Genomic DNA, 27,152 nt, shown 5'->3' with positions numbered 1-27,152 from the left:
AAGGAATATACTTGTAACTGTTTCTCTCTTCAAACCCCAACGCAGAGCTGTAGATGGTTCCTGAACTTATCAAATGAGGATATATGTGAGTAATAAAGTTTACAAATAAAAACTGAAGGTACAGAAGAAAATCATGATCCTTTGTCACAAGCGAAATCATGAAATATTAAAACATACAATCCATTTTTCTTAAAATTCTATTTTATTTTATCCTATCCTAAACACAAATACAAAAATACAAAAGGACATAATACACAATATAAATGAATGGAAAACCACAACATAAACATCAAAGAAAGAGCCTAGAAACAATCACATTTCAAGCAACAAGCACATTCAGTGCCTAGTTCTTGGTTCCTAAATATAAGAACCAGGGCTCCCAGGAGCAGCGGCAGACTGTAGGGCTGGGACACAGAAAACACTAAGAGCCTGGAGCATCTTATGGTGCCGGGAAGGAAATACTCAAAAAAGTATGGGGAATGTTGAAAAGATACATAAGTCTACCTTAAAAAGCTCCTGATTCCAAAGCTGGAACAATTAGAGCAATAAAATAAATGACAGTCACATTCTACTAACAATTGCCTTTGAAGGAGTCCCTTCAAAGAAGAAAAATATTTTGAGGGAATATATATCCAATGTGTAGCCACTCACACATCCATCTTTAGGCATGCGCAGGTGCATAAACACATATAGGTGCACACACATCCATGTGTGTATAACCTACAGAATAAAATAAATGTCCATGAGTTCAAACAAAGAAGGAAGAAAGGAAAGAAGGGCAGGAGGAAGGCCTCACACAGAATTCCATGAAGAAAATAGAAAATAGGGGTGCCTGGGTGGCTCAGCGGGTTAAAGCCTCTGCCTTCGGCTCAGGTTATGATCCCAGAGTTCTGGGATCGAGCCCCGCATAGAGCCCCACATAGAGCCCCGCATCGGGCTCTCCGCTCAGCGGGGAGCCTGCTTCCTGCTCTCTCTCTCTCTCTCTCTCTCTCTCTGCCTGCCTCTCCGCCTACTTGTGATTTCTGTCAAATAAATAAATAAAATCTTTTAAAAAAAAAGAAAACAGAAAATAACCATTGGAACATCACAGTAATAACTGTTAAGATCCAGTCACGGATACTAAAATAAGTGGATAAAAGTTTGAAGAAAAACACAATATTCACACATTCTCGAAGTGTATCTACCAAGATACTTTTTAAAAAATTTATTAATTTAGAGAGAGTGTGCACATGCATGCACAAGAGCAAGGGGGAAGGGCAGAGGGAGAGAGAGAATAAGAGAATCTCAAGCAGACTCCCTGCTGAGTGCAGAGCCAGCTGTGGGGCTCAAACTCACAACCCTGAGATCACGACCTAGGCCAAAACCAAGAGTCAGAGGCTTAACCAATGCGCCACCCAGGCACCCCACCCCCAAGATCCTTATTAATTATAAGGGAAAAACAGTAACTATAGCAGAGAAATCTAGCACACACCAGCTAAACCAAGTAGTCAAGGTTAATAACCACCACTAAGGCATATTGCTTCTGCAGTATTCTTGCCAAAAATATATGATCTCAATCTAATCATGAGAAATCATTAGAGAAGGTCAATCTGTGGGGCATTTTACAATATAATCAGCCAATGCTCCTTATGCCCCAAGATCAAGACTGAGGAACTGTCACATGTTGGAAGAAACCAAGAAGACAAAGCTCAACCAATGTGGGATCCTGGACTGGATCCTGGAACAGAAGACAGTAACAGGGAAAACTCATAAAACCCAAATATAAGCCTACAGTTTAGCTAATAATACTGTACCAATGTCAACTGTCTTAGTTTTAATAATGGTATACACTATGGTAGTTAACACTTGCTGATGATGGGTGATGAGTACAAAGGAACTCTACACTATTTTTGCAACTTTTCTTAAAGTCTAAAATATTTCAAAAGAAAGTTAAAAAATTGAGAGCTTTAATATTTTAGAAATGTTTAGTTACACATTTTATAATAGGAATCTTAATCACAAAAGAAACAGGAGTTAAGTTTCAACTACTATAGAAATCCAAGTTTGGAAAAACTAAAGAAAGAGGAACTAAATTGTTAGCCACAAATGGAGGAGGATGGAAAATTCTTCTGAACAAGAATGCTGGCTCTGTTTAGCCATTTCCTGTTCTGTATGCTAAGCACATCCCCTGAAGAATGCAGCACACATTGACCACTGGCTTTACATACCAAACCCTGCTGACAAGAGCTGCTCACAGCCTTCTACTCAAGTATTTCAAGTCATAGGGTTTCAGAAGAACTCTTAAAATTTTGACAAGTAGGCATCCATCCAACTGCTTTTTATTTGAAATTATTTTTCTCAGTTCTAAAAGTCACATTCTACTAACAATCACCTTTGAAGGAGACCCTTCAAAGAAGAAAATATTTTGAGGGAGTATATATCCAATATGTAGCCACTCACACTTCCATCTTTAGGCATGCACAGGTGCATAAACACATACAGGTGCACACACATCCATGTGTGTATATGTGAAACTAGATGGTTGGGGCGCCTGGCTGGCTCAATGGGTTAAGCATCTGCCTTTGGCTCAGATCATGATCCCAGAGTCCTGGGATCTAGCCCCGCATTAGGCGCTTTACTAGGCAGGGAGCCTGCTCCCCTCGCACCCCCACCCCCCCGCCTACTTGTGATCTCTGTCAAATAAATAAATAAATAAAATCTTAAGAAAGAAACTAGATGGCATCTGTGAAATCACTGGCAAATTGACACCAACCAAGGTCTGGAAAACAGCATGAAAATTCTATGTACAGGATTCTTAAAATGATACCTAAAACACATCATTCTCTTTCCATATTTGGACACAAGGAAGGGCCATCTGAACCCTAAACGTGTAAAGCGATAAAGAATTTGAACAACATTGCTGGGTGAAAGGACAAATGGGTTTTGGCAGGCAATTTGGCATATCCATCAAAATCTTAAATACACATTTTGATTCAGCAATCCCACTTACGGGAATCATAAATGAAAGTATATAATTATGTATAATTCCATATGGCATTGTTTATAATAGCAAAGAACTAGGGAAAACTGAGGTGTCCCATCAACAAAGTAGACTTTAGTAGATCCCTCCCTCCACGATTCTGATGTATCAATGATCGTCCTTCACTCCCTTGTTTTCAATTTCTCTTTCTACTGGACTCTTGAAAGCACACAAAACAACCCAGAGTCTCCCATTCTAAGAGTAGCATTTCTACCACTCTCCTGGCTCAAATTACCCTTTTCCCTCTTCCTATTACAACCACCTGTCTTGAGTCCTGACACTTTCTCGTTCCTCCTTTTCTGACTCATGCTCACTCCTGTTAATGGTCCTGCAACTTAAACCGCGCAAACCTATACCTACAAATTGACAAATTCACTCCTCGTTGTACTTGACTTATCCATACCAGATGACTCTGCTAACAATGGCTTCCATTCTCAAGTTCTCTTGTCCTTTGAATATCTGAGGCCACAGTCTTTTATGGTCTCTCTTCTCTGCCACTTCCAGCCAATGCTTTTCTTTCCCTGTACATCTTCTGCTTCAGCATTCCAGGTTGCCCCCCCATTCCCACTCTGCTCAAGCTCCCACACCCTATGCCTGGACTGCCTTTCCTTGGGGAAGCCCTCATCACCCTGATTAAGATCTAACACACTCATCACCCTGATTAAGATCTAACACCCAGGCTGCCCCTTTGCATGGATGTCCTTCAACTGTTGGGGCCCTGACTCTACACCAGCCTCCCCAGATGGATATACTCCTGACCTTGCTCAGGTTATATATACCTGCCCCATCCCCACCCCACTTCACCCTATGGATGCTTAACCTTGCTTTGCCCTACTGACCAGCTTCCAGGCTGAGCTGTGCAGAAAGGAAAGAGGAAGGGCATATAATGCAATATTACAACATGTAAATAATTACAGCTTTATAGTAACCTTTAATATCTAGCAGGGCAAGTTCTTTTTCTTATTGTTCTTCTTCAGGACTGTCTCAGGTTATTCTTGGCCTTTTCTTCTCCAATTCCTTCCTTCTTTGCCTCTTATTTGGGAATATAATTCAGTGGGATGAACAATCCTACCTTAATGTTTTTTGCTCATTCCCACCTTTAGCACTTTTTTTCCCCCAAAGATTTTATTTATTTATGATAGATCACAAGTAGGCAAAGAGGCAGGCTCCCTGTTGAGCAGAGAGCCTGAGGCAGGGCTCGATCCCAGGACTCTGAGATCATGACCCAAGCCGAAGACAGAGACTTAACCCACTGTGCCACCCAGGCGCCTCCACCTTTAGCACTTTTATAATACATTTTTGACAGAACCGCAGGGGTGACTCAACACAAGTTACTTTTTACCTATTTCACTAGAAGCACCCCCAGTAAGACATCTCTGCTAATGATGCAATATAAACTCCTCTGCTTTCTACTGATCTCTAAATTAGATCTGAGGGCCATTAATGGGGTGTCAGATGAGGCTTTGTGTAAGTTGTGGCATTCTGATTAGCCATCAAAGAAGGTTATTTCTACTAGTGGTGACCTAAGCAGGACATAAATATGTATATGGGAAAACTATAAAAGAATGCAAATGGATTCAGCAGCATAGAGTTCAGGAAAAGCGTCAGGGTCAGAGATTCAAATTGGTGACCAATGGGTGGAGGGCATTTGCAGACATGGAACCTGAGCTACCCAGATTATGTAGAGAGAAGCTTAAAGCTCTGGGGAACTCCAACTGAAGAAGTCCAGGACCCATAAGGGGATGCGGTGTCCTGGGGGCAAAATGAAGACAGCATTTCAAGAAGCAGAAAGTATTCAAACGTGTCAAATGCTGCTACAAGGCAGGGTGGGAATGAGAATTTCCAATTATATTTAGAGGGTAAACCTGACAAAAGGCATGTCAGCACAGCAGTTAAGACTAAAAGTCTCAAAGGAGAGGCTGGTGAAAACAACCATTTCTCAAACATTCCAGTCTGCCCCTGCCACAGGGCCTTTCCATGTGCTTGTACATCCTTCGCATCAGGGTGCTTACCACCTCGTCCAAGAAGCCTTCCTTTTTGCCACCCTAAAGCAAGCATTCCACTCTACTTACTCTCGCCCCTTATTTGCTTTTTTGAAACAGTACATCACACACACACGTGCATGTGTGCACACACGCACAGTAGTACATCTCAGTATTTTAAATCTATTGCTTTATTTGTTAATCTCTCCCAGAAGAATATGATACAGGGAGGCACAGTATGTACGAACACTTCTTTTTACGCATATACTTCTCTAGATGCATCATTCCTGGAAGATTTTCCAGTACCTGAAGATACAATACCTTATAGGCTACAACTCTTCTCTCACAGTGAGAAATTTGCAATACAGCAACAAAGAAGGACCATAACATTACAATCATTGGCAAATCCCCTCTATTGCCACTCTTCTGGCACAAAGCTTCCCATAGTTCTGTTTCCTTAAAGGTTATAACCCCATCATATGGTTTTCTTGCAGAACATTTTCACCTTAACCTTACCTCACAGGAAAATGTGCTAGTAAAATTAATCTTAATTATAATTCTCACCTTCAATTTTTTCATAACAAAGGCAAAGCATGCCCTAAATACAGCCAGGTCATCCCCCAAATTCTCAGAGAAATGGAAGTTGTACAAAACTTTAAATCAGACTAGCCTACTTCCTATCACACAAGGACACCAAGACCAGTGGGTATAAGAGACATGGTCCAGAAGTGAACTCTTAAACCCAACTCCTAGCCTTTCATAAAGTTAGAGAAAGACGTCTGATTTATAACAAGAGGCCAGGTAAATAATAAAGTATGTCCTATTTATTAGACATACTTTACAAATCTGACTTTTGCTGTTTTGTAATACACCACTCCGCTCCTAGGAATGAGAGCCTTTATCTCATTTAGTGGCTCTGTGATCGGAGTAGAGAAAGAAAGAGAGAGAGGATTTTATTCTAGAAACTCTCTGGGAAATACTTGTCTTCATATCTCTAAAGAAGATACAAATAAAACCTCTCAGGCTTAAGTACATATTAACAACCTATTAATCAGTTTATAACTTTCAATAAAGTTCTGTCACAGCATGTTGCTGGATTAAAGCAACAAGAGAATTATAATAATCTTCTCTTTAAAGTTCCTTTTTGGAATATAATTAAAATATAGTTACCATATGGTATACATTTTTGATGTACTAAAAGTATCCCTCCTACTTAATTTTGTTTTGGGAAAGGGATATGGTAAGTAGGCGAATTGAGGGATGGATGTTTTGGAAGACCTAGTAAACCTAAAGGCAGGTTTTTCAAAAAGAAGCCAGTGTGGCAGGAGGAGTAAAGAATTAGAGCATTTCTTAGCAGCATCACTGGGGACTGATACTGAGCAGCTAGCTGCATGATTAGCTTCTCATAAACTGAGCAACAAAGAAAAGAGCGGGAGAAAGGGGGAGGTCAGTCTTACTGTTAAAAATACTTTTCAGGGGGCACCTGGATGGCTCAGTGGGTTAAGCCTCTGCCTTAGGCTCAGGTCATGATCCCAGGGTCCTAGAATCAAGCCCCTCATCGAATAGGGTTCTCTGTTCAGCAGGGAGCCTGCTCCCCTCCCCTCTCTGCCTGCCTCTCTGCCTATTTGTGATCTCTCTGTCTGTCAAATAAATAAATAAAAATTTTTAAAAAAATACTTTTCAGTGGGAGAAAGCTATCAAATATTTATTGATTGCTTACTGTTTTGAGCACATTTCAAAAGGCAGTGAAATGATTCAAAATGCATCTACCTACTAGGGCTGAGAGACCATTTATATTATCCCAAAAAAGTCTTCCTAACATCTAAAACTAATTCATTCAGCAAACACCTTCTGAGTGGCCAGGACAAACTGCTACAGCAGTAAATACACCACATGGACATTACTTTCTGAATGGAGAGAAAGAGACAAAAGTAATTAAGTAAATGACTTAGTATTTTAAAAGTAGAAGGGCTATCTTTAAGCGCTTAGACCATAATGAGTACTTTGGAAAAAAAGAAAGGAAGAAAAGGAGATAAGATGTAATTTATTTGTATTCATTAGAGGTGGCCCGTATTATGACAGATGTTATAATACAAGATTCTTTTATAATCAATATTCTCTTTACAAAAATCGACTTTATAAGATAAAGAATATAATTTTAATTTTTTTAAGTTTATGTATGTATACATATATATATGTATGTAGGTATATAGTAATCTCTACACTCCCATCATGGGGCTCAAACTTAAGACCTCAAGATCAAGAGCTGCATGCTCTTCTGAGCCAGCCAGGTGCCCCAACTTTAAATACTTTTTAAACTATTAGTATATCTTCCCTCTTAGAGTATATTATTAATTATACTTATATTCGATGGTATGTTCTTAGTCAAAAGTATAATCTATAATGAACTAACACTAGGACTTTTTACCTAGTGTTACCTAAACACAATATACTTTCGGATATTGCTTTATGAAGAGATTTGAGGGGGAAAAAAAATCACGTTTAAAAAAAAAAAAAAATGAAGCCTTACTAAATTGTGAAGCTTCCAACAGTGAACTAAGGATTTCTGGTACCAATGATTTTAAATTCTAAAAAACATTATTACAGGGGCGCCTGGGTGGCTCAGTGGGTTAAGCCGCTGCCTTCAGCTCAGGTCATGATCTCAGGGTCCTGGGATCGAGTCCCGCATCGGGCTCTCTGCTCAGCAGGGAGCCTGCTTCCTCCTCTCTCTCTGCCTGCCTCTCTGCCTACTTGTAATCTCTCTCTGTCAAATAAATAAATAAAATCTTTCAAAAAAAAAAAAAACATTATTACATTCACCAGTTATCCCACTTAAAACTTGTATGACCAAATAAATATCAAAATAGCCTAAATCAAATAGAAATTTTGGTAATTAGTGTCATTAGTATATTAATCAAGATATAAAAATGCTTGACTTTGTTTTCCTATATAACTTGAAAAAGAATAGTAAAAACCCAACTCTTTGGGAAGAACTCATTTCCAATTTTAAAAAAAGGCAAAAGATAAATAAATAAAAGGCATTAGTTTTCCATGATAACATGTATACAAACTTTATTTTATTATGTTTTAGCTATCTAGTACTTCAATTTGGATACGAAAGTTTATACAATGTAAACTGAAGATTTTGGCAGAATGAAGCTTACCTTCAGGCTAGTATGAGAACGAGGTTGACTTAATTCCTGAAATTTCCATTGCTCTGATCCAGGGGTCTCACCACCTTTCTGAGTGTCAGGTGTAAGCAATCCGTCTCCAGCAGGTAATGGGAAAATCCCTAATGATATAGGACGTTCTTTTCTATTGAAGAGGGGAGAAAAAAATTAAGCATTCATTCATTCCTTTTTAATTTCTGTTCATCATGACTGTAAGTAATAAGCCTGGGATGTCACTGTTTTAGAATAATCACACTTAAAAAATAACATCTGCCTATCTAGACAAGTACACTTACCAAAGAAAAAGGATACTCTCAGAAGTTCAAATTAGCCCCAAGAAATTAACTAGGAAAAGTAGTAAACTAATAGTTTAGGAAATCTTGCAAGTTACTGATGAGTTCTTCCCTTAGGGAGCAGTCTCTAGTCTGGTTTCACAGGGACAAAAACTACTAAATTTTCACTCATGCTTACATTAGCCCTAGGAAAACTGGCAACCTCCTCCTTTGGAAGTGAATCCCATCCTTGCTTCTACACTTCCCAAATCCTCAAACCAATACCTAGTTATTTGCCCAAGCCTCTTCGGGGTGCATCTTTTCTGCCTAACAGAAAATCGATGTATAATTTAAATCAGGACTACTGATTAAGTGGTAAAATAAACTCCAAGAGTTTTAATCCTTAACAGCAGGAAAGCTTTTCTACAGAACCAATACATGCCTTCCTTTCAATCACAGTTCATGTGAGAACACCATTGTTAGTTTTTCCAAACAAGGCAGCCCAAAAATTCTATAAAAGACTGTAGGCTTTCCAATGTTTTGTGGGAAATTTCAATGAACAAAAGGAGTTACAATTTTAATACTAACAGAATTTCAACAAGAAACATATCCTTTGGTGATACCTACATTACAAATAAAAAAGGGCTTTTTAGAGGATGGCAACCAGGCTAGGAAGAGGTTGTCCTGGGTCATTAACCCAAAAAAGTAAAAACTGGCAAAAAAAAAAAAAAAAAAAAAAAGACACTAAAGCTTTGGAACCTCCTGGAACACATACCTCTACTGGTAAGAATGTAAATTAGAACAGAAACACTGAGATTATAAATAAACGTGGGGGGAAAAAAGTGGGAAAATATTCAGTTTTACTAAATAAGTCCTTTATTCTGAAAGCTCATTTTTGTAACAAGAAACTTAAGTCTCTTGAAATTGGCCTTCACTTAACACAAAGGATATGCTCTTCCATTCCTAATTACCTTAGTAATTAGTAAAACTGTCAGAACTCCTTCTTAAAGATTGGGTGAAGGGAAAGGATTGAGAGATTGCGTCTGGTTAAAGGTCTGCATACACAAAGGAAATAAAACAGGACTTTTCCCTATTAGCTAATTGTTCATCATTTCTTTACACTTGGGTACTTTACCTATTTGATTTAGGAAAATTTAAATGCAGGTAGGCTGCACAGTAAAAGGCTAGATTTTAAAAACAAATATAAGTTTGTGTCTATGAGCTTCCAGAACAACCAAATGACAAAAAGTAAAGTAACTACTCAGCTAATCTGTTTAGACCAATAATTCCTTAAGGCTGGCTCATCAATAAAGTTTTCCTAAGTTCATAGTGAAGAGACATTATTTATTATATCCTTATTGGATGATATAGGCCATATTGTACACATAAACATTTCCATATATCACAAAATCTGTTCTTTCCTGAGAATGATGGATGGATCTTTTTCTACATCTTTTCTGCTACTTTGATTTTAAATCTTTCTTTCATCAAATGATGATGACAATGACTAGAAAGCAAATTTTGTTTTAACGTCCATACTTGACAAAATAAAAAGTTGTTGTCTGATTGTTTGTCCCTCAATTTGGGGCTGGGGGGTGGTATTTTGAGAACCAATAATGTAAGGATCTAAGAACTACTAAATGGCTTTATATTTTTTTAACATATCTGAATAACTTAAGCAAAAACGGTGTGAATTTAATGGGATAGTTTAATGGAAAGCTCTCTAACCCAAAAAGCAAAGAAAAGAAGATAATACAGATTTCGTGCAAATCCATCACACTGCTAACAGAAATCAAAACACAGGCCAGTCATTAGAATTATCTTCCTATATTGGGGCGTCTGGGTGGCTAAGTGGGTTAAGCTGCTGCCTTCGGCTCGGGTCATGATCTCGGGGTCCTGGGATCGAGTCCCGCATCGGGCTCTCTGCTCAGCAGGGAGCCTGCTTCCTCCTCTCTCTCTCTCTGCCTGCCTCTCTGCCTACTTGTGATCTCTGTCTGTCAAATAAATAAATAAAATCTTTAAAAAAAAAAAAAAAGAATTATCTTCCTATATAAATGACAGACAACACATTTGTTTTCATAGATATCAAATAAAGAAAAAGTATAAAACTACTGGATGAAAGAGTCTGCTATGGAGCCAAGTTTTGCTTTTCCACTCCTGTTAACTAAGTGTACAATCCAAAATACCAGTAGAATTCACGCTCCTTTATACTGCTTGTGTTAATCATTTAGAAACTGCTCTAGAGAAAGGGCATTTTTCTGCAGAAACTATCAAGAAAGTCCTGATGCTCTGGGTCACACTGTTTCAAAGCCTGAAAATGATATTACTACACACTAGTTTTTTTCTCCTTATTTACTAATAAGAAATCATGAGTTGAGGGGAGAGAGGACATGTAATTATCCAAGACAGTTAGAATCCTACTTAAAAAAAAAACAAAACAAAACAAAAAAAAAAAAAACCTGAAAGTTCAATGTTTATGTCCTAAATTATGTTGGTGCACATGTTTAGTACTGTACATATTTTAAGTGCTTCAGTGAAACTCATGGAAGAAACCAAAGAATGGGGATACATTTGGAAAAACATCAAGTAACAGGTTTAAACCCTGGGGGTTTCAATATGTTTCAATATGCTGCCACTGTTTAGAAACAAAGCCATCTTCAACTATCAGAATCCTTGTTATATTCTTTTAAAAACTTAGTTCCATATATTCATTTTTTAGTTGATTATTTAAATGTAACCTGTTTATAAATAAATTCCCAATTATGTTTTGAAACAGCTTCTTGGCTCTATACACATTTAAAACAAATAACCATTAATAAAATTTTAAAAAGATTGTTCAACATTCACCATGTAGCAAGCACAAAAGATGGTTTAATTATCTCATTTAATCTTCATATGGAAATAGGGATTATTTCCCCAGTTTTCAGAGTAGGAAAAGTGAAGTTCAGAGACATTAAGCACTAGTAATTCAGAGATGGGGTTCAAAGTCAGACCCGTTGCCCTCCAAGGCCCACGTACTTTCCTTGGAACCTACCTATTTCTTGACAATTTAATCTTAATATTGAAGACTTTGATATCTGTTTTCCATTACATCATCAGCAAATTTGTGTCAAGGGACTTTTTAAATTTAATCATAAGGTATTTTTATCAGTAAAATAGCCAGAGTTCTGGAAAACAGTTCTGCTAAAAATGGGGTGCATATATAAATGACCACAAATTATTTACTTGTTTGGCTTACTAAATGTCTTGCAACGGATTAAATAAAAAATAATCATCTCACACTTGATTTTTAAAACTATCCAAAGGGTAAGAACATCAGGGGAGGAAACTTGGGTACAGAGATTTTAAGCGACTTGCCAAAGGTCCTACAGCTCCCATGTGGCAGAGCATTTCTAGCCTCGGGGCCCAGCTCCAAAGCCTCTTCCCCTCTGCACGGCACTGCGTGGCACAGCACAGCACTGCTGTCTCCCAACAGACAGAAACCTTACATAGCCCTTTCAAATTAGTCTTATTTTAATCTTACATATTCTTGAGTTAAGGTCTTTTTAATTTCCTAAAAGCCTAAATATACATATAAACTAATCTTTTGTGTATTAAATATACAAAAGTGGTAAGATTTCTTACAATTTTTATAAAATCAGTTAAGAAAATAAATGGCCAAGTATCTAATTTTAGATCACAGATGAAATCTGACTTCTGGGCCTTAAACTAATGTTAAACACCAACCGACCAATGAATAAAAAGAACACCTTGAGGGAACTTACTAGTTTAATTTCTCTTAATTTATCTAAATCCACAAGCTGAGGATTTTAAGTAAACATTTAAATAATAAAAGCTCAACACCATGAACCTTCCTTTAAAACCGCGGCACAACGGGAAATCTGAACAAATCAGATGCCTTTAGTTTAAGGAGTTGGAAAACAAAAGACACCCAACCCTGAAATTGAAGATGTAGAAGACGGTTCTTACAGGGTGAGCAGAGTGAGCAGCAGCAAAGCTCCAGAGATTAATGACTACCCCCACAAGCAGGCATGGATATTTGTCACCCAAGTCTACAAAGAAAGGGCAACATCTGACAAAACAATAGTGAATAGGCTTTGTAAAGCTTTCACAACTTTGATGTGTAAATAATGAGGGGGAAAATGCATTCCTGGCCCTAAAAGGTTTAAATCCTTTCACCTTAAAATAGATTTTTTTTTAGAAAGAAAATATTTAAATTGTCAGTTCCTATCAAAAATTGCAAATACTATCAAAAATTGCAAAAATGATGCCTAAATGTCCATCAAAGGATAACGGAACAAAATAAATACCTACAGCCTGTGTCTACCTGACTAGAAGTCTCAGCATAAAAGATACTGGCCCCCAAATGCTCAGATGCTAAACACAGAGGTTGTATAAACTTGGACCAATGTTTTACTCTTACTCTCCCTTTACTCTGAACACTCTGCCTAAAACAAAACCACACTGACCTTGTACTAATGCATAAGTACAATATGAAAATCCTTTTCTTAAGTCGTAGTTTCCAAAGACAAAGCCGTATCCCTAGGTGATGGCCTGTAAATGACTACAAATAAGAAGAGAAAATCCTAGCTTCAGGCCATTTTCCATTGTTTCAATCTGCAACAGAAATGGTTACAAAGCAGACCTGTGAAGCTAAAAATGTGAGAAAGACCAACTAAACAGGGGCTTCTAAGAGAGACTAGAGTACCTGAGTATCCTTGGTAGGTTCTGCGTCAGAGCTGGCACACCGGTAGAAATAGAAAAGTGCACAAGCAGCAAAACAGAGAGAGACACTAAGATAGCAGAATTAATGACCACCGCCCCGCCAACAAAGCCAAACACAAACAGCAGCATGCATCCAGGACTCATGGCGCTGTGCTGGCATGGTGAAACACCCGAACCAGGAGGCCTACACAGGGGCCAAAGGGGTATCTTTGTAGTGAGGATCTGTCATTCAGCTGCTGCCACAAAAACAATGCCATCAGCAGCAGCTTTCCACTCCATCCTGCAGCAGCTCCGAAGCGATGACGTCATCCTGCTCTCCCCACCTCATAACCATAGAGCTGCTGCTCCTAGCATTTATGCAGCAATCCAGAGCGACAGCCCGCCTATTAACTATTTTCCTCTCCACTAAGAGTCCTGGCTTAGCTCATTGGCTACAGTGCTTGGGAGATCTACATAATTTATTCACACTCCTACATCAAACAGAAGTCTAACCCTTTCAAACATGCCTCTCCGTAATAAAAAGGACTTTAAACCAATTGTACAGGAGAAATGACAATTTTCAGCACCCCCACAAATCAGAAAAATTTAAACCTAGTATAATCTCCATTGAGCATTACAAAACAATCAAAATACCTCGATACAGTGCTTAGATGGCATGGCTCACGATTTACCTTTTCAATAGTGAAGGCTGTTTCTATTTTTCTATGCTATTCTCTCCTATAGCATTCCAACCATGCTTTTTGAGAGAGAGCTTTGTGAATCAGCCTAACTATTGTTCCAGGATTAAAGAACAGGGAGAAACAGAAACAAACAGATTATTACGATTTTTCTCAAGGCAAAATGTTTGACAAAGCTTACCTAATTCTACTATGAGCTGTGGATTCTAGTTGTTCACTCCCTGAGAGCTGATGAAGTTTTGTCCTTTCTAAGTGTTCCATATAATTATGGATCATCTATTTTGAAGAAAGAAAAAAATATGCAAACTTTAAGGCTAATATCTGAAATAAAAACAGTGTTTTAACAAGGGAAACATTTTTGTAGAAATTTCATACTTATCAGACTACCCACAGTTCCATGCAAAAGAATATTAAGGATGAAAAAATTTTAAATGGCAAAGGAATATATGCAAATGCTTACATTTAAGGATGCTGGTGCCCAAAGAAGTAGCCAACATGTTGCTTAGCATAGCAAAAACTTTTTTCAACAATATGTGATGCTATTAAAAGATATAATGTTGACATAAATAACACACGTTAGGATATAGGCATTGGGAAGGAGGTGATAAAAGACCGCTGATAAAAATAAAAGGTCGTCAGGGAAATCCATTCACTAAAATGGGAAACAATAAAGAAATTAACATGAAACTTAATTAGAAACCATACTCTGATGTGGTGATGTTTTCCCATTTTACAAAGGATTCACAGTAAATATCACTTTCAAATTAACAAAGTAATTTCACTTAACTTAATACTAATATGTTTATTTCCTGTACCTACAGATTTTGTTAAAAGAATGCTAAAATATGGGGCAACTGGGTGGCTCGGTTAGTGTCTGCCTTTGGTTCAGGTCATGATCTAGGTCATGATCTAAGGGTCCTGTATTGAGCCCCATGTCGGGCTCCCTGCTCAGCAGGAATTGGCTTCTCTTTCTTCCGCAGCTGGCATCCCCCCCAAACACACACCCTTCCTCTCTCTCTCAAATACATAGATAAAATCTTTAAAAAAAAAAAAAAAGAATGAATGAATGAATATTAAGATATTTTCTCTTACATTTGATTATTAATTTATTGGTATCATTACTTAATGTAATCATCTATTAGCAAATAAAATGAAAAATCAGAGCACTTTGATTTTATTTTTATTTATTTATTTATCTTTTAAAGATTTTATTTTTATGTACGTGGAGTTCAAACTCCCAACCCTGAGACAAAGAGTCCCATGCTCTCCTGACTGAGCCAGCCAAGTGCCCCATCAGAGTACTGATTTTAAATCTTTGATAAGGAGCCATAAGATAGACAGGCTGAATATGGGAGTAAATGCTTCAAGAATATCAAGTATAAAAACTGATAAGAAATTCTATAATCCTATTTAGTTTTTGGTAATATACAGTTCGACTTTTACATTTACATGGCAATAAAACATGTAAAATTCAAAATTTCAATCATAAATTCAAAAGGCCTTTGCTAGATACTAACATGATAGGATAAGAAAAAATAATTTTTTTTTTAAAGATTTTATTCATTTATTTGACAGACAGAGATCACAAGTAGGCGGAGAGGCAGGCAGAGAGAGAGAGGAGGAAGCAGGCTCCCTGCTGAGCAGAGAGCCCCATGCGGGGCTCAATCCCAGAACCCTGGGATCATGACCTGAGCCGAAGGCAGAGGCTTTAATCCACTGAGCCACCCAGGCGCCCCGAAAAAATAAATTTTAAAGAGTAAGAAAAGGTATGTTAGCAATCTAAAAGAATGTAAATTTGAAAAGTAGACAAGAAAACGTTGATGACTTTTCCTGGGACTTTCAAGTCTTAAAATTTGAATATTCCTTGAATGCTTAAAAAGGCATGGAACAGCTATGGAAGTTTCTAAACTTTAGCTGTGTGAACACGGATTTCAATTTCAATATAACTTGACATATGCACTGTAGCATATTAAAAGCATAACTATTGAAAGAAACAAGATTTTAAAAAAACATAAAATTTTTAGTATATGTGCTGCCGAAGTGAGCACCAAACATAAAATTTTTAAAAAGCACATTTTTGTTGGCAAAATCTTACTTGGCATGTATGTAGAAAAATTAAATACGTCAATCTGAAAGTGTTTACTTCAAATAAACAGAAAGGTGAAGTGATGCATGAATTAAGACAAGTAAATCTGGGGCGCCTGGGTGGCTCAGTTGGTTAAAGCCTCTGCCTTTGGCTCAGGTCATGATCCCAGGGTCCTGGGATGGAGGCTCTCTGCTCAGTGCGGAGCCTGCTTCCTCCCCTCTCTCTCTCTGCCTGCCTCTCAGCCTACTTGTGATCTCTGTCAAATAAATAAATAAAATCTTAAAAAAAAAAAAAAAAGATACGTAAATTTAAAACTTAAAAAAATACCTTCATATACTATATCCCTGTAATTCTACATTAATTTTACTTAGCCTGATAAAATTCTTATTTAGACAATCCTAATTGGGAAACGGCCTGATTGATTCTCTTATGATGTTTGATTTAATAGATTTACTTGTCTTTTTTTTTTTTTTTTTTAAAGATTTTATTTATTTATTTGACAGACAGAGATCACAAGTAGGCAGAGAGGCAGGCAGAGAGAGACGGGGAAGCAGGATCCCTGCGCAGGGCTCCATCCCAGGACGCTGAGATCATGACCTGAGCCGAAGGCAGAGGCTTAACCCACTGAGCCACCCAGATGCCCTGAGAAAATGTAAATTTAAAATAGAAGATATGTAGGGGCGTCTGGGTGGCTCTGTGGGTTAAGCCTCTGCCTTTGGCTCAGGTCATGATCTCAGGGTCCTGGGACTGAGCCCCGCATTGTCTCTGCTCCCCCCCACCACTCGCTGCTCTGCCTACTTGTGATCTCTCTCTCTGTCAAATTAATCAATAAAATATTTTTAAAAATTTATATTTTCTCTTTACCCCCAATTTAAAGAATGTATCTGCAGAAATACAGTTTTGTCTTTGTGTCAGCAAGTCAGAAATAATGAACTGTTTTCTTCTTGAATCAAGAAGAACGTTAAGGAAAAAAACAAAAATGAAACTAATGTAACAAAGTGATGGTTGGGTCAAAGAGATATAAGCTTAAATTTTCAAAAGATTTTAGAAAACCCAAGTTGAATTTTTATATACTGGATAGTAATCATATGCAATTGATTAGCTCTGATGAAAGAATCCAAGTTTCCTTGAGCACTCATATGAAGAAAATAGAAACCTCCCCTACACTGCCTTGACAGTATTCTTTTTATTCAATATAGAAAAATAAAAGTTATAAATGCAAAGGCATTTGTATAAATGCAAAGACAGAATCTACCCCTCCTAAATAGTCCACTCTACGGATTGATTCTTGTTTTAAATGATTGGGGGTTTTGGGGTGGTTTGTTGTTGTTTTTTTTTTTTTTTTTAATTTATAAAATGTTTAATTCTAAACCTTCAAAAGACTGATTCCTTCTTCAAATGATATGTCCCACATATAATTACAAAATGGTCCATGTAATGAAGTTGGTTCCAACCCAATTAAACTAGCACTCTATAGTACAGAATAAGAAAATGACAGCTAACATTTATTGAGCATAAGTCACCCAGTGCATTTAGAGCCAGTTTCATTTTATCCTCACAACAATATTAGAAGTTTATGAACTCCAGCTTAAGATTAAAATAACTTGCCCAATTTGACCAGCTAGTTAATAATCAACTGTGTTCTAAATGCCATTAGCTAGTTAGTTGGCTTTAGGGTCAGAACTCAAGTCCCTCTGACTCAGTCGTCAAAAAGTTAAGCATTCCCGGACCAGTGTTGTATTTGCCCTTTTAGTCAATTCTCTAGGCAGGCGATAACAGGCGATAAACTCATTGTTCTTTCTTCCTCACACCCACAAGAAAACCCCACACCCTAAAGCATTTCCTGACGTCTGAAATAAAAAATGCACTATATTCTGTAAATGCATCAAAAAAGTAGAAATTTAATAAATTGCACATAAAATTTTTTAATTTAAAAAATTTTTAATTACACAATATAGATCTGCTTTAAAAAAAAAAAAGAAAAAAAAAGTGAATGGGAGGCCAGGATCAGCGGTGCCAGACAAAAGAGAGAAAGATGAGGGGCGCCTAGGTGGCTCAGTGGGTTATGCCTCTGCCTTCAGCTCAGGTCATAATCCCAGGGTCCTGGGATAGAGCCGCCCCTCCCCCCCTGCATCGGGCTCTCTGCTTGGCGGGGAGCCTGCTTCCCCACACCCCTCTCTACCTGCCTCTCTGTCTACTTGTGATCTCTGTCAAATAAATAAATAAAATCTTTTAAAAAAGAGAGAGAGAGAGAAAGATGAGATAGTAAAAGAGGGCATGCTTTAGATAATCTACTATTGGGTCCACTAGCCCCATCCTTCCTCATCTCATAACTACAACTCTCCATTTTCTCAGATATATACATTAATTCACACTTATTCAGGAGTGGCCTCAGCAACAAACACTTGGCAGATCCAGAAGGATCCCAAGCACACTGTCTGGAAAACCCCTACTCCCTCCACATAGAAATATCACAGCAGAGGCTGTCAGCTCAGCTAAAATGGGGAAGTAAGGCAGTAAGTGAGGTTTTGGAGAAAAGTGACCCTTTAATCGTGTTGGCCATGGATCTCTCTATGCACAGCCCAAGAATCATTTATCTTATAGCTGCAAGGCCACTATTCTTTTTTTTTTTTTTTATCACCACATAATGAAAGGATTTTATTTATTTATTTGACAGAGAGGTGAGAGAGAGAGAGAGCACGCCCGCAGGAACAGGAGCAGGGAGGGAGAAGGAGGCTCCCCTGCTGAGCAAGGATATGGGAATCACAATCCCAGGACCCTGGGATCATGACCTGAGCCGAAGGCAGACTCTTAACCTTAACCGAATGAGCCACCCAGATGCCCCTATTCTTAAGGTTTTTGCAATGCCAGAAAGCAAAAAGGCACAGAAATATTTCTAGTGCTTTTAATGCTCATTATGTTCCATAACCTGAAAGTATTATTGAAAATCAAGGCAACAGAGTATGACAGACCTAGGTTCAAATCCAGCCACATACTAGCATGGAATTTGGAACAAATCACTTAATATTCCCTTTCTAAACTTCAATCTCTAAAATGGGATGGAAACATAATAATAATAGAAATAATAATGAAATGGGGATGGATGATGGAGCTTAGTTGCTTAGATGATACCACGAGTTGGTCACTTAACTGAGTCACCCAGGTGCCCCATCAATCATTTCTGAATAGTCTTAATATCTACTGATTGCCATCTAATCAAAATGTGGGTATTCTTCTCACACTGACAAGGCCACTGTTTAAGCTATTCCTGTCTTCCCAGGGCTCGATGGTTCCAAATCTCTGTAGCCAAACTTTTCCCTCCACCACTGAATATCAATTCTTCACAGGTGGCTACAAAAAGCTAAGACACTAATAATCAAATCTCCTATGTCAGAAATTCCAACCCCTCCTCAAGAAAGTATTAATCGTATTACGCCAAAGCAAATCCTTAAAAGCAACAATATAGGTTTCTACCACAGGCAGGATAAGAGATCACAAATTAATGAAAGAAAAATGGAAGCTGAAGACTGGAACCATCTGTATCCTGGGAGATTTGGATTAGAAACGGGGAAAAAAAAAAAAAAGAGGAATTATTTTTTGTAACAAATAGTGCTTGGGTCTATGAAAATTCTATTTATTGAGGTTTGTGACCCCACCCCGACTGACCATGAAACGCAAAAACAATTTTCACAGTCAGGAGACTGCAACAAAGGCAGCAGATGAAAGGCTCACAGAGAATCATAAAAAAGGTAAAAGATGCTTGGGCACATTTTCTAATTTGCTTTAAAGAGATTTTGTACTAGAGTTATTAACTTAAAAATACTGAAATTTCATGCAGAAAACCTATGTTAGAGTCATTCTGATTTAATACACAATTTGTGTTTATACTATTTGTTATGAGCTTAAAGCAAATAAGCCCTTTATAGTAGATTATAAATACGGAAACTCTTACCAACAATTTACCAATCCATCATTTCCCAACTGGTTAACAAAATAAATTAAATCAATTCTGTCATATTAGCATCATATATACTTTTTATTACACACACATTACTTTGTACTTAGCTGGCCAAAGAAACAACTATTGGAACTGCCTTACTAATTACACTATTTTATGGCACACTAATTCTCATCCATGAATAGTTAATTCCAGATTTAAAAAAAACAACAGAAGTCAACATTTGGTAACAAGGTAAATGCTACACGAAATTTGATGTTTTCTGCATATAATCCCCAGGAATTTTATTAGGTGACTTTCAAAGAAAAATTAAGATATAAATATAACTTCTCAGCTCAATTCCTTTAGTTCAATATTAATATGGTAAGAACAACCCAGAAACCCACCTCAGTGTGTCTCTGATGTAATGCGTTATATTCCTTCTTCAATTCTGCTTCTCTTTCTTCAAGTCTGCTAACTGAAATTAAGATACATATATTTAATCAGAACAAAATATAAAAAATTTACTTTAAAAAATTCCATCCTTAAAACCTGAAACAGGTTATCCATATTTCTTAGCAACTTTACAACTCAGTACTTCTCAAATTAGAGACCTCATTTCACCTTCCTTAATAAAGAATTGGGGGGGGGGAATAAACTGGGTTAAAAAAAATCCCCTAAACACTAGATTGCTTCTCCTAATATGCATATGTTTATCAGGTCATCCCCCTTAAATAGGATTCCAAGGTGATACTCAAAAATATTTCACAAATCCCCTCATGTAAATTTTAGGCTGGGGTGTGGACCCAAATCATTCATTTCTAACACTGATATTCAAGCTCTTTTTCATTACTGGGCAGTATGTGAAAACGTCCTTGTTCACAAGTACTTCTGCTTCAGGCTTCATTCCAGGGACTCATCTTCTTTTATTTAGCTCCCTCTGCTGATGGAGTTTGTGAGTGGCACTGATTTGGGGGTAGTGACCAGAGTACAACTATGTAATACACTTTTTTAAGTTTTAGATCCTGAGATACAGAATGTTAGGACAGGATTTCATAGGAAATAAAAATATCAGAGAGGGATGACTCTGAGAGAAGGCGGAGTCCAAGCAGGACCACAAAGAAATTAAATTACAGTACTCAAGACAGATGTGAAGAGCATACGGCACTGCTACCACCGAGAAGGGAACACAAAACTACTGTGGTGGAGGTGGTGGTGAGGAAGAGGGGAGACTGACCAGCCTGGAGGAGCTCGTGCCACCTAAGGAGCAGTGAGAAACAATCTGCTGGAAAGAAATGACGCTGGTGCTACAGGAGGTGTCAAGATATTCATTTAAGTTTGTTTAAAAGACTTAGATTAGTTGGAAATGTTCTGCTGGTCTAAGGGTCTGCTAGCTGCAAGCATGCAAGACTGCTAGTTAGCCGAAGCCTGTGGCCCTGGCAGATGGCTGTAGAAGTAACCACCATTAACAGATGGCCGTAGAAGGGACTATGAACTAGCAACAGACACACGCGAATGTTTCCCTATACCTAATGTTAACAGACCAAACACTACACAATGCAGAACTTGCGCTGCCCAGTAAAGTTATCCTTGATTTGCAGAGCTTTACTTTCTACCTAGTTGAGTATCTTGAAAATGTCATTAATTAGAAAAACTGCAGCTCTCTGGCTGAAAGCAGGAATACACAAACTTGTAATGTAGATGTATCGCGACACAATGGGTATTAAAACTGTAATAATTTTTAGGGCTGCTTCTATGGTTTTTATTTAAATACAGGAAATCCAAGCAAAATATGGGTATTTAGCTACAATTTCAAAACAAAAGTTTTTGGGCGCCTGGGTGGCTCAGTGGGTTAAGCCGCTGCCTTCGGCTCAGGTCATGATCCCAGGGTCCTGGGATCGAGTCCCGCATCGGGCTCTCTGCTCAGCAGGAGGCCTGCTTCCTCCTCTCTCTCTGCCTGCTTCTCTGTCTACTTGTGATCTCTCTCTGTCAAATAAATAAATAAAATCTTTAAAAAAAAAAAAAAGTTTTCTACTACTTCTTGTCAATTAAGTTGATCTAAAACCTTAACCCTGAGACTACTGGGTAAACCTTACCTATTTCTAATTGTTCATCTGTGTATATCAAGATTTTCTTGGTATTATGCAACCAAAACAAAAAAATGGAGGTTGAGTCTAAAGTAAAATTGCAACTATCATTCATGAACCTCAATTTCAAATCTGTGCTCAACAAGAGCACAGATTTGTTACTCGTTATTCTTATCATATACCTTGACATCAAGGTATCAAGAATGTTACTCGTTATTCTTATCATATACCTTGACATCAATTCGTAAAATAAATTTGTATCACCATCACCACCACTACTGATAGCAGCTAAAATTTTATAGTGCTTACTATATACCACGTACTGTGCTACGTGCTATATATAAACTTATCTGACCCTGACATTAACCTTATGATGAAAGTATCATTACTACATTCATTTTGGAGTTGAGGAAACTGAAGCAAATAGAAGTTAAGTAACTTGCCCAAAGTCAGTTGTGACAAAACCGAATTTCTAATGGAGAAGTCTGGGCCCAGAATCTGTTTTTGTTTTCTAAGATGCCATTTATTTATTTGTAAGAGAGAGAGAGAGAGAGCATGTAGATTTATAAGCAGGGGGAGTGGCAGGCAGAGGGAGAAGCAGGCTACCTGCTAAGCAAGGAGCCCTCTGTGGAACTTGGTCCCAGGACACTGGGACCAAGACCTGAGCCAAAGGCAGACACTTAAGTGTCTGAGCCACCCAGGCAACCCGCCCAGAATCTGTTTTTCATTACTATGCTATGCTGCCTTTCAAGAAATACTCCTTTTAATCTGTTCATATATTGCAGTCTACTTTAAAACTTCACTTGGCGGGGGGGGGGGGTGTATAGACAGTTTTCCTTTTTGCTTCAAACAAAAACTCTCTGTTTTTCTGGAAAGAACCTAGCCATAGATATTGACTCAAAGGTAACTAACTGCCAAGAAAAATACATATCTAACTTTATTAATCATCAGGGAAATACATATTAAAACCAAAATGCAACAGTCCTTGCATACGCATCAGAACAGCTACAATGAGAAACACAACATACCAAGTTTTAATAGAATACAGAGCAACTTGGACTCTCATATGCTACTTGTGGGAGTAAAAAATGGGTGCATCAATTTGAAAACTGATGGGTAATATTTAATAAAGTTGCATATTTACCAACCCTATGACAAAACTAGGAAATACATATACATGTCCACCAAAAGGCCTTTAAAACAATCCTCAAAGCACCACTATCTATAATCAATCAAACCTGGAAACACCCCACATGTCCATCAACAGCAGAATGGATAAATATTCCTGTACTGGAACACTAGAAAAAGAACAAATTATTGCTACACATCATGGATGAATCTCACACACAGATTGAGGGAAAGAAGCAGAAGCAAAAGAATACAAAGTTCAAAAGACAGAACTAATCTAAAACTAAAAAAGTATCAGAAGTGAGGGTAGTGGTTACCTTTGGGAAGAAGTTAGTGACCTGATTAATTTGAGGTGTGTGCAGCCCCACCCAACCCCAGTCCAAACACACTGAGCACCAACTCACATAGGCACTTTCTTTGGCTTGAATACTCATTCTTTATGTTCTCCAACAACTTCTGAGTTCAACATTTAGCAGAAGATCTAAACAGACTTTAGAACCATTACCAAAAAATTGTGCCAACTCACCATTAAAATACATAGGGAGATGAACAAAAATGTTACCAGGTTGAAGAATTATAAAAAGAAAAAAGATGGGCAATATGAGAGGATAAATTGGAATTACTATTTTGAAGGTTGGTAGTTTGTTGGTGACATCTAATAAAATAAGCAATGTGTATATCCTTTGACCCAGTATTACTACTTTTTAGATTTATTTATGAGAGAGAGAGCAGAGCAAGCAAGAGAGCTTGAGGGGGGTGTGGGGATGTGCACATGGGCACAGAGAAAGGGAGGAGCAGGCTCCCTGCTGAGCAGGGAGCCCGACCTAGGGGTAGATCCCAGAACCCTGGGATCATGACCTGAGCTGAAGGTAGATGCTTAACCCACTGGGCCAACCAGACGCAGCCCTTCCCCAACAGTATTACTATTCTTTTTTCTTTTTTTTTTTTAAGATTTTATTTATTTATTTTTGAGAGGGAGAGAGAATGAGCTCAAGTATAAGTACAAGCACAATCACGGGAAGAGGCAGAGGGAGAAGCAGATTCCCAGTAGAGCATGGACCCCAACTTGGGACTTGATCCCAGGACCCTGGCATCATGAACTGAGCCAAAGGCAGATGCTTAAATGATTGACCCACACAGGCATCCCCAGTATTACTATTCTTACTTACGCCATGGAAACACATCAAAGCCTGAAGATGTGAAAATGGATGTTGTATGCAATATATTTTATATTAACACCCAAATTGGAATCATCCCTAAATTTGTCGTTAGGTGGTTGGTGAAGTGAATTATGATATTATGTGATGGACCACAATGCAGTGACTTTGCTACTTCCAAGTTCTCTAGGCCTCAGTTTCCTGATTTATAAGTGAGGAATAATGACAGTATATTAGAACTTATTAGGAATAGCATCTGGCACACATGTGTTTTTCAAATACAACAAAGGTACTGCTAAAAGGAATGCAGTGTGTATGTACTGACATAGGATGGTGCCTAAAACTAAATGCAAGGATACTGAATATATCTTTTTATTTTTTAAGATTTTATTTATTTATTTATTTCTGAGAGAGAGAGAGAGAGAACGCACAAGCAGGCAAAGTGGCAGGCAGAGGCGGAGAGAGAAGCAGGCTCCCTGCCAAGCAAAGAGCCTGATGCAGGACTTGATCCCAGGACCCTGGGATCATGACCTGAGCCAAAGGCAGCGGCTTAACCGACTGAGTCACCCAGGCATCCCCTGAATATATATTTCTATATATGACAATAAAAAATAAAGGTCATAAAGATGGAGTCCTAATCCAACAGCACTGTTGTACTTTTTTTTTTTAAAGAAATTTTAAGATTTTATTTATTTATTTGACAGAGAGAGATCACAAGTAGGCAGAGAGGTGGAAGCAGGCTCCCTGCTGAGCAGAGAGCCTGATGTGGGGCTCCATCCCAGGACCCTGGGATCATGACCTGAGCAGCCGAAGGCAGAGGCTTTAACCCACTGAGCCACCCAGGTGCCCCAGGACTGGTGTCCTTATAAAAGCTTTTTCTCCCCACATATGCACAGAGAAAAGACCATATGAGGGGAGAGAGAGAGAGAGAGAGAGAGAGAGAAGGCAGCTATCTGCAAGCCAAGATCTTGGACTTCCAGCCTTCACAAGAGTGTGAAAATATTTCTATGATATTTTGTCATGGGAACCCTAGCAGAGTAATACTGGAAACCAAGGATCATTATTTATCACCTTGGGGAAAAAGCTTAAAGTTTTGTTTATCAAGTGACTTGGACAGAATTGGGCTTGTAGCTAGGAGGACCTCACTGATTTTACGGCAATTTGCTTATCAGTGTTGGTTTGTATGGCTTTGCTGCTATATACTACTTAACAGCAAGACTGTGGGAAAGGAGATATAAGACCCTAATGTGTATCACAATTACCAGCGATTTCCTATATTTACCTAAATGAACATGATTTCTGTTCAAACTGGCTTAGCTTCATCTATAAAATTCCTTAAAAGTTCTATTAATTATTTTGGTCCTCTTAAGCAACCAGGATTACTCCTAGCTATAATTCCTTAAGCCTCCACCCACAGCTTTCTAAACCCATTAGAGTTTCTGCTTAATTTATTTCCATTTGACTTTTTTTTTTTTTGGTCTCAAAAATAACATCTGAGGGATGCCTGGGTGGCCGTCAGTTAAGCATCTGCCTTTGGCTCACATCATGATCCCTGGGTCCTGGGATCCAGTCCCACATCGGGTTCCTTGCTCAGTGGGAGCCTGCTTCTCCCTCTGCCTGCCGCTCCCCTTGCCTGTGAGCTCTTTGACAAATAAATTTACTAATTTCATAGAAACGATCTGTATTTCTATTTTTCTTAGCATACATCACACAAAAAAGGTCATTTAGAACATGCAAACTATATATGGTTACAAATGACCTGCCCCTTACCCTGTTTGTTATTTTTATTAATCAACTTTATTTATTTATTTATTTTAAGATTTTTATTTATTTGACACAGAGAGAGAAATCACAAGTAGGCAGAGAGGCAGGCAGAGAGAGAGGAGGAAGCAGGCTCCCCGCGGAGCAGAGAGCCCGACGTGGGGCTTGATCCCAGGACCCTGGGATCATGACCTGAGCCGAAGGCAGAGGCTTTAACCCACTGAGCCACCCAGGCGCCCCTCAACTTTATTTTTTAATAGCAGTTTTAGGTTCACAACAAAATTGAACAAAAAGTACATTGTGCTAATATACCCTTTCCTCCCCACACACCCACAACCTCCTCCACTATCTATATCCTGCAGAAGAGTGGTACATTCGTTACAATCAATGAGCCCACACTGACATCAGTACCACCCAAAGTCTACAGAGTACATTAGAATTCACTCTTGGTATTAAATATTCTATAAATGGATAAATATATAATGACACACATCCACCATTATAGTTTTCATACAGAACAGTTTTACTGCCTTAAAAATCCTGAGCTCCACCTATTCATCCCTTTTCCTTAACCTTGGCAAACAGTGATATTTTCACTGTCTCCTTAGTTTTGCCTTTTCCAGAATCCCCATGAGCTAGAATCATGTGGTATGTAGCCTTTACACATTGGCTTCTTCCACTTTGTAATATGCATTTGGGGTTCCTCTATGTCTTTTCATGGCTTCATAGCTCATTTCTTTTTAGCAGCAAATAATATTACACCATATAGATATGCTACAGCTTATTCGTATCTATTATTTTCCTAAGAGCAATGATCTTAAATTATAAGCCTAAATGCTCAACATTTCTTCTAAGCACAAGTTAATTTTCTTAATCCACATAAAGTGTTACTATAAGAGAGTTCCAATGAGTTCCGCTGCATATTATAGACTTGTATTCTGACAGATGACTTCCATCTTCCCACTATGCTTTCTTCTCTTTCTAAAAAAACTTATTTGAGAAATTAAATTAAAATTAAATTAAATTTATTATTTGAGGAAGTGCAAGCATGAGTGGAGGGGAAGGTGGAGAGGGAGAAGCAGACTCCCCACTGAATAGGGAGCCCAACACGAGGCTTGATCTTAGGATGCTGGGATCATGACCTGAGCCAA

At 38.1% G+C, this 27,152-nt stretch overlaps 1 protein-coding gene across 8 annotated transcripts in view; it reads right to left on the bottom strand.

Moving 5' to 3' along the window:
• The window catches only part of SPAG9 (sperm associated antigen 9), a 140,620-nt gene that overhangs the window by 63,616 nt on the left and 49,852 nt on the right, over positions 1-27,152 (bottom strand). For 4 of the 8 annotated variants that reach the window (XM_044248661.1, XM_044248663.1, XM_044248662.1 and 1 more), the window contains exons 3-5: positions 20,276-20,346; positions 14,027-14,121; positions 8,166-8,316 (exon numbers count right to left, since the gene is read on the bottom strand). In XM_044248661.1, coding sequence (XP_044104596.1) covers positions 8,166-8,316; positions 14,027-14,121; positions 20,276-20,346 — 317 coding nt within the window. Of the gene's footprint in view, positions 1-8,165; positions 8,317-13,151; positions 13,443-14,026; positions 14,122-20,275; positions 20,347-27,152 lie in introns of those variants that run through there. The other 4 variants (XM_044248665.1, XM_044248668.1, XM_044248666.1 and 1 more) reach the window with 2 other exon arrangements.

This window comes from Neovison vison, chromosome 5, assembly GCF_020171115.1.
Source record: "Neovison vison isolate M4711 chromosome 5, ASM_NN_V1, whole genome shotgun sequence".
NCBI lineage: Eukaryota > Metazoa > Chordata > Mammalia > Carnivora > Mustelidae > Neogale > Neogale vison.
Note: the sequence above shows the minus strand (reverse complement) of the source record. Positions and strands in the feature narration are given on the sequence as shown.